Genomic DNA, 12,806 nt, shown 5'->3' on the forward strand with positions numbered 1-12,806 from the left:
GAAGGTGATGTTTTCAAATGGAGTAAATAGTCAATGTAGTTGTACAGTTTTGAAATGACAGCATCTTGCTACTCGCTCTCTTTCACACATTCACACACACACACACGCACACATTTAGATACACTCATTCGTTCAACTGCATGCATATGTATACTGTTTTTTCATTTGGTCCTAATTCCATGATGCACACTTCCTTATGAAGTAGACAGTTCAATATTCCCTCCAAGGCAAAATCTGTAATATAGTAATATTACCATCTCATCTTTTGAATCTTTGAGTCTTAAATTAGCAGCAACAATCACTACTGTTCAGTATCTCATGCATCAATTTCAACCCTAATCTGAATCCCTAAAAACACACCCACACACACACCCACACGCGCACACACACACACACACACACACACACACAGAGAGAGAGAGAGAGAGGGAGAGAGCAAGAGAGAGAGAGAATCTATGCTAAAACCACGTAACCAAACCATTATCAGTATAAATATGGTGTAATTATATTCATTATGTAGAACTACATTAAAAAGCTACACTCATAAAAAAAGAAAAAGAAGCTCTTATATTATGTCAAAGTTCTTTAAACCTCTAACACATTCTCAAACTCACAAATCTCTTTTTCCAATCTGGTTCTATATCATTGCTCAAAGAACAGCATGTATTTTTAGAGCATTCTAAAAAAATTTGTATCTTGTAGAAAAACAGAGGCATTGGCTGCTCTTACATAAAGTCTAGTTCAAGTCTAGCAGATTTTCTTTAAATGGTCTACAGTCATTTGTTAGGTGTTCCAGTCTGACAGGTTCACTATAGGAATTTACCATTACAATATTTATAATAATGTAATGCTGTGATGGGGTGGCCCCTAGTGGCTTTTGGGCCACTAAGAGACGATTTATACCACTAAACAACTCTGTAAAACAATATCTATTTTCATATTCTAATGAATTTACATGCAGAATGTCATAGTGCCACACTCTTATAACCTCTTTCAGAACAATCTATCATTTGTCGGATGGCTTTGACGGAAATTTGTGTCAGTGAGAGACGACTGTCACACTCAGAAGCTAAATTAGCAGCCTCCGTTTTGTACCAGCTCATTATGCTGCTCCCTCAAGATCCTCAGTAGACAATATTTGCATCCATCGCTAGTCAACCAAAGCGTCCTCACAAGAACACATCACTCTGAAGAGCCCCACATGTATGTTATTACAGTCAAGTACACTGTGTGCATTTCTAAGTCTAACGCAAAAGAAACGATTATGTATTAAAATGACCATATACAGTTTTATCTGCTGCAGGAATTCATTTCGGAGCAGCGATCCGCTTCACTCTGTTTTTGATAACAGATAATTCCAGAGAGATGTCGCTGTCTGATGTCTGCTTCCGGATGAAGCGGACAGGCTAATATTCCCTTAGGAACAAAAAAAAACGTTCATATCGGGATTATCATTAGATCAACGGCCACTGAACTGAAAGTTTTAATTTAGTCTTGAACGTCACAGGCCTTCAGCGTCAGGGGGATGGCACCAAATCACCCCTCCCCATGGCCAGAACACACACACCACTGTTGCTAAGTCATGCTGGTTAGCTCTGTTTAGTGTCTGACCGCTAAGGCTCAGCTCTCCTTTATTGGAATATTAGTTGTGTTCAACACGACGTGCCACAGAGTATATTTATATCAGTTACCAAACAATAGGACAACATCGTGTCAACAAAACAATACGTGAGCAGAATACATTAGTATGATAATTCAGTGTAATGTAAGCATGGGGATACATCAAAATGCAGACAACTGCATCATACATAGCAGTCCATGTTAGCAAGAGCTTTCCCTCTTGTTCTTTGAATCGGCCCCTCTTTTTTTTTTCTCTTCTTTAGCTGAAGGGTTTTTCCTCCACTAAAAATCATCCATTATGCAGCAGAAATGTTCACTTCATAACAGATATAGAGTGTCCAGTCCTACACTGTACACTCTGTTGTTTTAGCACGCAGCTGTAATGCATTAGCTAAGTATCAAGCCTTTATGAGTTGAAGCAGGTGTTTTGGAGGAGTTCAAGTTAGTTCTGATTGGTTGAAAAGTGTTCTATGTGTTTGATTTATTTATTTATCCTCCCACTGTAACTACATTCCACTGACCATTGGTTGCTAATTAACAACAATGGTAGCAGAACCACAGTTGTCTCTACTTTTTCAAACAACTCACTATTCTAACTTTCAGTACGTTCAGTTCTTTATTTAACTCCTTACAGATCCCACTGGTGGGCCCAAAGTTTTATTTCACACTTCTATAATCTAAGAACATCTCAGCCAGTTTGCATAGAAGTCTCTGTAGTTACTAATAATAGTAATAAGCCTTAGTATATGTAGCCACTTTAACTTTACATGAGACAGAAAAAGAAAGAACATTGTTAACTTTCAATGTAAGTGAACATAACAAGAGTTTTCTTCCCATAAATATGTTTTGTCTTCTTCCTCTGGTCCAAAACTTTTTTTTTCACCTGTGCAATATTTCCAAAATCCGACCATCTCTTTCCCAGCCTGCAGCTGAACCTCTCATTCATGCTTTCATTTCAGTTTATCTCCTCACATATAGAGCTCTCAGTGTTCTTGCACCTTCCTATCTGTTTGACCTTCTTCAAACTTACAAGCCCATGCATACTCTCCGATCCTCTACAGCTGGACTGCTTACTATTTCCTCTTCTGACCTCCGTAGCTTTGGCGACCCAGCATTTTCCAGACTCGCTCTGCACCTCTGGAACTCTCTACCTTCACAAACTCAACAGTCAAACTCATGTCATTTCATCCTCTGTATTGTGATTTATGTATTTCTGTCATTTGTTTTGTCATCTGCATGGTTTCTTTGATGTTAGACATAACATGTCCATCCAAATTGTAACCTGTAGGCGTCTATGAGTATTTGAAAAGCACTATGCAAATGTTGTGTATTATTATTATTATTATTATTATTATTACAAAACTGAAGCCTTTCTATTAGTCCATTCTTCTTGAAATTCTGACACAATGTAAATAGCAGCTTGTATTTTCATGTTATGTAAAAACATGAAAAACATAAACGCATATACAAGGTTTTGACTTATGCTTTAGAGGCAATCAACATAAGGTATAATCCATTCTGTATTTGTTTTAAATGCAGTGTAATGACGGTTATGCTATAGTGTATGAGGTTTTTATTAGGTTTAATTAAAATTCATACATGTTAAATAAGCTTTAAATATTCAGATATTAATGAAAGATTTTAATTCACATTTTTTCATTTAGTTGGTATGTATTATATATAAGTATTAGACGGTATTGTGACAACCTTACTTGCCCGCTTATGGGTAAGTTACTCATTTTTTTGGCAGAAGAAATTGCAATTACTAAAAATATATTTGAAACATATTTGGGGCTTCTTTACTTTACTTTTAGTCTACTTTCTAAACCTGTTGTATAAAAGGTATATTATGCGTTATTGGACAACACATTCCGTCTCCGTTGCCTCAAGATGAAGCAATACCATCTAAAGCACTGGCATAAAACAAGAACGAATAAAAGTGAAATGATGAATGATTGAAAATGTAAGCAAGAAATGCTGTGCGACAAGTTACTTAATCACTTTAAGTCTGAGCCCCCTGTTTGTGCACTGTGCATTGGTGTGGCTTGCTGTGGCATTGGGCCACTTTCTTGTCTTCAGGAGCTGTTACATCATAAAGTAGCCCAGGTAAGCATTCCTGTCAGTCTGAGATGAGCTCCTGGGTTGGCACTGAGCCCTGTTAATCTCAATAACCCTCCAACCTTTTCACAAGATGCTCTTTCAGACAACACGGATTGGATCGCCACATCATCAAGATAGGCTTCAGAATGGCTGAATGAGCTCTGTGGAGAGAGACACTAGGCAACTATTGCAGTTGCAGTGCAGGTGAGCATACTGCTGCCATCACATGAAAGCTTTATTTTTATTGGAACGCTTGGTACTTTACATTGTGTAAATATTTCATTATAAATGGTCCTGGGGTAAAAGAGACCTGTAGAAACTGGTCAGATCTGGAGATAGAGAGAGAGCTCTAGAGAGCTCAGCTTCTTCCAGAAAGAATCTTCCTGTGCTTATTTTATTTTCTTGTGGTATCAGTCGTAGTTCTGTACTGATATATAGATGTACATATTATCACTGCTGTAATGAATCTTCATGTCTCTGTAACAGTAACTACAGTACTTTAGTACTGTACATTAACATAATGACATTTTTTGGCCAATTTCTATTGGTCCATTATTATTATTATTATTATTATTATTATTATTATTATTATCATTATCTGTGAGGTCTGACCATGCCTTCAATATGTGGTGGTAGTACGAGGGAAGATTGATTGAGGTAGGGGAAAGAGCTCTAAGAACTTGGGCTGGAGTTCTGGGCAGCTTCTGCCTGTAGCTAGAAGGCCAGACCCCCTCATAGCTTTAGCAGGACTGATGTAGGACTGAGGGAGGAGATGGGGTGACGGTGAGGACTGCAAACACTTTGTCATGGGAACGGAGGTGAGGATGTGAATTTATAGGGTGTTAGATTGGAAGAAAAAGGGGTTTCAGGCATGTTCCCTCCCCACAAACTTCAGTTATAACATAACTATATTTATTATTATTATTAGTAGTAGTAGTAGCAGTAGTAATAGTAGTAGTAGTGGTAGTCGTAGTAGTTTGTATTTTAATATTTATTTGAATAAAATATTCAGGATGGATACAATTAGCAAAATCAAATGTAATGTAAAGCCCCCATCCACTCTCCTCTCTTGTTTTGTGATGAGTGTAAAGAGTAAAGCAATTTTCTCTCTACATCACAGTTTTGTATAAATAAATGTTTGTAGTGGAGTTCTGAGAAATTGTGATTTTCAAATGGAGACGGTGTTTTGTTTGGAGATCAGCACTTTAGAGATTCATTGGAGTGTCTAAGTGTCACTGTCAGAACTTTTAAACTAAATGTTCTGATGTTCTTTCATTAATACAAACAGTGGTGTAATACCAGCCGCGCAGGCGAGGGCTGTTACACCGGGAGCTGCAGCGCGGGGGCCCCATACCGCCTTTATTAGACCACTTATATCATTACTTGTGCAATTTTACACCCATGATGACTCATAAGTAACCATGAAAACTTAATAATACACTTCAAGCATTAGCCCACATTAGAGCACCAACTCGACTGAGACATACTTAGCGAGTAAGTAAATAAGCAAACTACACTGTCTTTTTTTATTGATTGAAGATCATTTTCCTGCTTGCTTTATTTATTTATTTGTTTGTTTGTTTGTTTTATACACAGCCCTAGTTATGCTACTGAAAATAAAATCATTCTTGACATGGTGAACCTTCATCCTTTTTAAGCACTGAATGTTTGCATATTATTTGACCAATAGCAAGCATTCAAGTATAGAGATCATACACACAAGGAATCACAAGGAAAGTATTTACTCCTGCACTGTTGCAGTGGTACAACCTCCAATACATTGTTCTACAATCACAAATTTATCATGCTTAATAGACCTGCAGGTACTCCAGTCTACAGTGTGTAGCTACTGCTTGCTCAAAGAAGATGTTTCTCCAAAAAATGATATAGAAAGGATAAGTTTTTGTGCGTATAAGTGTGATATACTGGCTCTGGTGGCCTTTAAGTGAGCAGGATTGAACAAAGCTGTATTCATACCTCGATGGAGTGGCTGTAGGTGTGTTTCATAGCCTAAATCAATAGCTTTTATAGCAGTGTGGAGTGCAGGCAGTGGTCAATAGCTGCCAGAGAAAAGATACAAACGTAGATGAAATGCTGGAACAAAGGCATGAAAGCAGCACTGCGCTTACGCTCACGACTGCAGTGAAAAGACTGACATTAACCATCGTCACCTCACACTGAATTAGGTGACTGTGGGTGAGAGCGAGAGCATATTGACCTGTAAAAGAATTATATGGGCCCTGTGTGTGTGTGCATGCATGCATGTGTGTGTGTCTACATGCGTGTGTACTGGGAGGGAATCTCTCATGTTTCAACTTGATTACAAAACAATTCTCAATTTTCAATTTCTATAGCTATATGTTATTTTTCCCTGTATTTGGCATTAACAAGTAGTGTTTATTATGGTTTTGGGCTTTTACTTCATATACAGAACTGTACAACAGTCAGAGAAGACCTTTTATTTATTTAGTTTTCAGTCATAATTGCCATTGAGTAAAATGTATTCATTTTACAGGAGATATTTCTAAGGAGATTAGACATACCATAGTCCACTTGCATTGGAAAAAGTGGATGGTTAACAGAAAATTAGTGAAAAAAACAGGAGTTTCCAAAACTGGAGTTAAAAATGATTAAATGATACAGATTTTAGACTCCTGATAACAAAGCAAAGCCTGGTACACTCTAAAAATGATGGTTCTTGAAGAGTTCTTTAGCAAAGAAAATGGTTTTATATGGAACCATGAACAGTCAAAGATCCCCTTACATGATTAAAGGGTTCTTTACATGGTGAAAGGTTCTTCAGATTGATGGTGAATGTGCTGTAGACAGAAAATGGTTCTATATAGCACCAAAAAGGATGTAACAATAGAAGAACCTTTTTTTGGTGCTATATAGAACCATTTTGAAAAAGATTCTATATTAAACCATATACAACACATTCTCCATCAATCCGAAGAACCTTTTGCAATGCAAAGAACACTTTAATCATTCAAAAGGTTCTTTGAGTGTTAATAGTTCTGTATAGAACCATTTTCTTTACTAAAGAACCCTTGAAGAACCATCTTTTTAAATGTGTAGACCACTAACACTGCATCAGATAAACAAGCTTTCGTCTTTGAAAGAGAGGAGAAAATCAAGTTCCGCTCTTCAGATCTGAAAAAAAAACAGTCCCTCAACATCACTGAATGTGTTTGGGATTACTTGGATCAAAGCAGAAAATGCAACCAACTTCTAAGACTGAACTTTGGAGGTGTGTAAAATATACCTGCAGATTTCTTTAAAAATTTAAAGCAAGTATCCCAAAAAGATGGAAGCTGTAAAATACAAACAGTGGACACACTACACACACATCTTCTAAGCTGCTTATCTTTCTGGGTCATGGGGGGAGCTGGAGCCTATCCCAGCAGTCATTGAGTGGAAGGCAGGATATAACCTGGACAGGTCACCAGTCCATCACAGGGCAGACAGACAGACAGACATATACACACTCACACCTAGGGCCAATTTAGCATGTCCAATTAGCCTGACTGCATGCCTTTTGACTGTGGGAGGAAACCCACGCAGACATGGGGAGAAGATTCACGCAGAAAGGACCCTGGTTGCCCAGCCAGGAAATCGAACCCAGGCCCTTCTTGCTGTGAGGTGACAGCGCTACCCACTGCACCACCATGCAGGAGCTGGCTTCTGTACAAAACAACTGACAAATTTGTGACTGCAAAGGTATGAGATCTTGCATATCTTCTTCCTCTTCTGAGCCAAAGTATCTCACTTTATAACCTCTCTTGGTGTGTGTGAGTTTATTCTGCTGTAGGAGAAACACAGAGTCTAAGATGTGTTGAGAGTGAATTCTAAATCTTTCAGTGGAGAATCTAGGACTTATTTGTCTCACCCCAGTGTGAGTGTGGATGTGTCTGTATGGCATGTGTGGAGTGTGGTGTAGGACTATCAAGTCCAACGTGTGCGTGTCTGTGCGTGTGGAGTGTGTATGTCTGCCCCTACGTCATCTGCTTCTTGGCTCCACACAGTGAACCGCTTTAATGGAATTGGAGAGAAGGTTTTGGTCCATTGAGCTCGCGCTGGGACATGATTTAGTAGACAGCGACCCCTCTGCCTTCGTCTTGACCCCCTCTCCCTTTCTGCCTTCTGACTCTCTTCATATAATTAGTCGTGAAGTGGGTCATTATACAGTAGCACTCCTCGCTCTTGTGCGTCATTGCGCGTCAGGGTGAGTTTCCCCGGCGCGCGGAGGGGAACCTCGCGCAGCGCCTTTAAAGACGGGACGGGAATTTTCTTCAGCAACTTCATTCACACGCGCCCCGCAGAAAGAGACTCGATAGGAGAAAGAAGCCGCTCAATAAAGTCTGCAGTGGTCGAGGCTGAAGTGGAGCGCAGACGGTGACTGCGCAACCCCTCCTCCATCTCTCTCTCTCTCTCTCTCTCTCTCTCCCCCTCACTCCCTCTCTCTGGGGACTTTTAGCCAGACTTGTGGCTCCAGTTTAGCGCGAGACGTCAGCGGCATCACACACACGGCGCTGGGACTGAAGTGGACCCCCAAGCAGAGCGTGATGATGAAGGTCAGTGAACGCGTCTCTCCAAACGGCCTCTTACTGTCATCTGAATGAGGAACGCCAGAGAGTCATTTACAGCTTTTTTTCCATATTTCCATGTTTTTCTTCTTTCTTCCGTTCTTTTCCAATAAGTGCTGCACTGAATTTACTTGGTACATGTGTGTGCATCGTATACGAATTATATCAGTTTCCGTTTTCACTTTTGACAGTAATTGAGTGTGATGTAAATGTTTTATTCATCAGTGTAAGCTACAGCTTCACTTCACTGTAGTATTAAAGTGTGGTTCAGTTAATATGAAGCCTGTAACTTTATTTTATGCCCCCTCCTTACCTCCTTTAGCCGTCGTTGGTGGTGCTGGTGAGCTCCAGGTGGTCGTTGCTGCTGTTGCTGGTGGTCGCGTCGCTCGCGCTCTCGGCGCGCGCGGACTGTGGCGCGGACTGCGCGCGCTGCTCCGGGCGCCTGGGGCTTCAGCAAACGCGCATCAGCTCCATAGTAAGTGCGCTGGCACACACAACACACACTGCATGCTGTTCCGGTGCGCACACACACACACCTACACACACACACCCACACACAGTGGAGCGCTGCGTAAAACAGTCACGCTCTGAGCTCTGAGTTTGCGCCAGAAACCGCGCGCGCCGCTCTGGGAGCTTGAAGCCGTGACGAAAGCGCTTCTGTTGAAGCTTATTGCTTATGATAAACCGTTTACACTCTTTTAGACTCCTATAATACAAACCTGTAAACCTTGTCCTACAGCGCAGGGCTCAGCGATAGATGTCTGTTAGAAGGAAGTCAAAGCGACTGGATGTGCGCACTGACTGTCCACTACTGGACAGTTCAGTGACCTGAATGGAAGCGTTCGGACGCTCAGAGCTTGTTCTTTTAAGCGCATTTCTCATAAGATAAACTGAGAACTGTCATGCATTGAATGTGTGCGTTCATTTCCACGTGCATAAAACGTATTATCATCACATTTACTACCAAAAGGAAAGACGTGTGTGTTCATGTAAAATATATTTAAAATTTACACTTAAATTCAATGCATCACTCTGTTCAGTGTAGCAAGACCCTCTAAAGCCAGATGTGCATGCTTGGGCTTCTTTGTTAGGTTAATAAAAATACTACTACTAACAACAGCATAATATTATATAACAACAAAACAGGCAAACAGCAACAAAACAACAACCACAACAGCAGCAATAATAATAATAATAATAATAATAATAATAATAATAATAATAATGGTTTGGTATTTTGGTACTGTGTCTTTTACACTTCACAGTGGATGACTTTTTTTAAGAAAAGGGCATCAACTTGTTTACAAGAGTAATTCAGATCTTTTTATTAGCCAATAGATTAGATGTTTATATATTGATTTTGACTGCCTTTTGTAATGGAAATGAACTTATATTACTGATAAATTGATTGTGTGGCATTTTCTAACCACTGCATGCTGCCTAAATCCATGATGATGTATTGATCAAAGCTGCCCTAAAATCTTCCGGGGCTGGTTATCACATCACAAAGCTGTGGGAGCGAAATGGGGTGAGGGGGACAGAGAGAGAGAGGGAAAGAGAGAGAAACTGTAAAGTGACTGAATTGGAAATCGAATTGTACACCAATACTATGCACTGAGACATCTCTGTGAAGTTTTACATATATGTGCTTTGACTTAGTTTCCCTCACTCTTCTCACTGAATAACCTGATTTTTGTGTGTGTGTGTGTGTTTGTATACTCTGTTTTACTCTCTTTATGGAGACCTAATCACAGAAAAACCTGAACAGCCAGGTGTTGTGAGTAGCAACATTTGGCTGGAGGACAAATGAAGAAAACTAAAAGAGCTTCATTTTGTTTACTGAGGTTAAGTTTAGGTTTAGCCGTAGATGTGGTGTAATCTAGAGTGATACACATTACAAGAATCTTGATGAAGATAGTATTACATGACTGCATGTGTTAAGAGCATTCTATTCAAGATTTTCTTAAAATTGAGTGTCATGCTGCATTAGCATTCACATGGTTGCCCACAAGCTTATCACTGCCTCACGCCCGCACACACTCACTCACTCATTTACACCAACCACAGTGCTGTGGAATGAAAGGGGAAGCAGTTACTGGTGTCATATATTCGTCTTTGATGTTAATGGGGACTGGACACAGGGCTGACATTTCCGCCCACAGCATCAACACTGATGTGCTTAATTATGCCGGAGAGGCTGGAAGTGCTGGGTGTTTATGCGTGTTTGTCAGAGTTGCAGATGGTGTGTGTATGTGTCTTACAGACTGTTCTCATGCTCGTATGTTTTTGGCAGGCGTGTGTGTTGCAGTGCGAGGGGCATCTGAATGTTGGCAGCTCTTGGGGCTTGTGTCAAGGTCTCCTGCAGGCCACCGAAAGCACACCTGAGGCAGAGCGGGTAACGGCAGAAAATGAGCCCCAACAGCAACACCAGGAGGAGAAAAAGTACGGTGGCTTCATGAAGAGATACGGTGGCTTCATGAAGCGTTATGGTGGCTTTATGAAACGATACGGAGGCTTCATGAAGAAGGCGGCTGAACTCTACGGCCTGGAGCCAGATGACATCGACCGTGGCCGAGAAATCCTTTCCAGCAGTGATGCTGAGGTGCTGGCCAATCAGGTGGAAGACGACAGCGAGAAGGAGCAAGCTGCAATCAGGGACTTTCGTAATGCGAGGGGAGGGGCTGCAGGGTTAGAGGGCATGGCTAAGCGCTATGGCGGATTTATGAGGAGGGGTTATGACCCCGAGGCTCAGAGGTTACTACAGAAACGCTACGGGGGCTTCATGAGGCGAGTAGGCCGGCCAGAGTGGGGGGAGGAGAGCAAACGCTATGGAGGATTCCTCAAACGCTCCCCGCAGGAAGACGAAGAGGAGGAGGAGGAGGAGGAAGAAGAGGAGTCGTCAGAGATGGAGAAGAGATATGGGGGTTTTATGGGATTTTAAATTCCTCGCAGACTTTGATTAGCCATTAACTGTCGTGTTCTGTTCCACTCTGTCCTCCAACTCGTAGAAGTTACTCTATGATCACAGCAGAAATAAAAAAGAAACACGCTTACAGTGCTGACACCGTGTTTATGATTTGTTCATAAAGTCCACATAGTGATAAATATGTATTAAGAACATGAACAAGATGCAATCAAAGAGCAAATACAGTGGCTTATGGTGGGTAATGGGATTTACTTTCGACAGACGCAAGCCTGTGTAGCAGAATTAGACAATAATATGATGATAATAATAGTAATTTCCGTTATTATCTCTCTGGTCTGCCCATTTCTCCATTTGTCCATTCGCTCCTCTTTCCTCAGCCTCACCACAGTTAAAGACTTTTACGCCAAATTCAGTTAGAGACTGATCCGGTGACAGAACGAGGTATGGCAGCTGACTAAAGAGGGTAAAACACATTGTTTATTTGTCCACAACAGAGTGATTCCCCCCCTCAATGCCTGTATTTCTCATAGTCTGTTGTTCTGATGTCAGTCTGAATTTGTCATATGCTGTACAGCTTGAATAAACTGCTCGAAACTGCAACAGAATGCCTCTGTCTCAAATAAATATGTCAATCTGCTGTTCCAGAGACACATCCTGTCTCATCTATGAGTGGTGCTTTCAGACTATTGTTAGTCAGCAGTAGTGACTGACTTTACTAGAGCATGTCAAGATGATGCCTGTCATTATAAAGGCTACCCTAATCACTTGATCAATGTTGTGAAATGATGGTGAAAAGCTTTCATTTTAATGGTCTGACTAGAATGAGGGCACTGCAGCTAAAGATGGTAGCTTGAAAAAATTTACAACTGAAACACAATCATTCTGTAAGTAAGGTAAGAGTCAAAGCCATAAACTGTGTTTTCAGCATGCGCCAGTTGAACTGCTAATGTTACAGAATGCTCAGAACACAGTACCAAAGTCCAAAGTCTTTCACCTTCATTTCTATAGTAGGCTAATCTTAACCACTTCAACTGGATCTAATCGGCATGTCAGACTTATGAGAAAACCAAATTTTCCTCACTTGCATAATATTTTACAAAAGTTTGATACGGTGTGTAAACAGGTTTCAAAATGCACCATTCACATTTCCTATATGTAAACTAAGCTGCATAAAACCATTTTTAACTTGTTTTTATGATGTAACAAAATCCAACATATAAGAAGTGTTTAGGCCTTTCTGAATAACTAGTTGTGGAATGAGGCATAATAATTGGAAGCCAATCAGAAGAGATGTCATTTACATATATCAGTCTGACAGGTGCACAAAAGCCTGTTCATTTTTAAAAGATAAAGAGAGGCTAGAAAATGTAAAATATTACATATTAGTTTTGTCGTGGTAACTATAATTCATAGTAGTTAAGATTAATAACTGAATAATAAGAGGTAATAAGCCTGGGATTAAAATGTAAACAGATCATCATTCATCATTGATGTGAAATGCGTCATTGCCAGAAACTGTTCACAGTGGTGGTGGTGATAAGACCCAGAAACTTAAAGTTAATACCTCTAAAAGC

The 12,806-nt window shown here is 40.3% G+C and overlaps 1 protein-coding gene across 1 annotated transcript; it reads left to right on the forward strand.

The window, feature by feature from the left end:
- Positions 1 to 7,334: 7,334 nt before the first annotated feature.
- penkb (proenkephalin b) lies at positions 7,335 to 11,832 on the forward strand. Its single transcript, XM_036597651.1, has 3 exons — positions 7,335 to 8,294; positions 8,629 to 8,781; positions 10,600 to 11,832. Exons 1-3 carry the CDS (start codon positions 8,286 to 8,288, stop codon positions 11,245 to 11,247), a joined length of 810 nt encoding a protein of 269 aa, XP_036453544.1. The 5' UTR covers positions 7,335 to 8,285; the 3' UTR covers positions 11,248 to 11,832.
- The last annotated feature ends 974 nt before the right edge of the window (positions 11,833 to 12,806 follow it).

The sequence above is a fragment of the Colossoma macropomum genome, unplaced genomic scaffold (assembly GCF_904425465.1).
Source record: "Colossoma macropomum unplaced genomic scaffold, Colossoma_macropomum, whole genome shotgun sequence".
Taxonomy (NCBI): domain Eukaryota; kingdom Metazoa; phylum Chordata; class Actinopteri; order Characiformes; family Serrasalmidae; genus Colossoma; species Colossoma macropomum.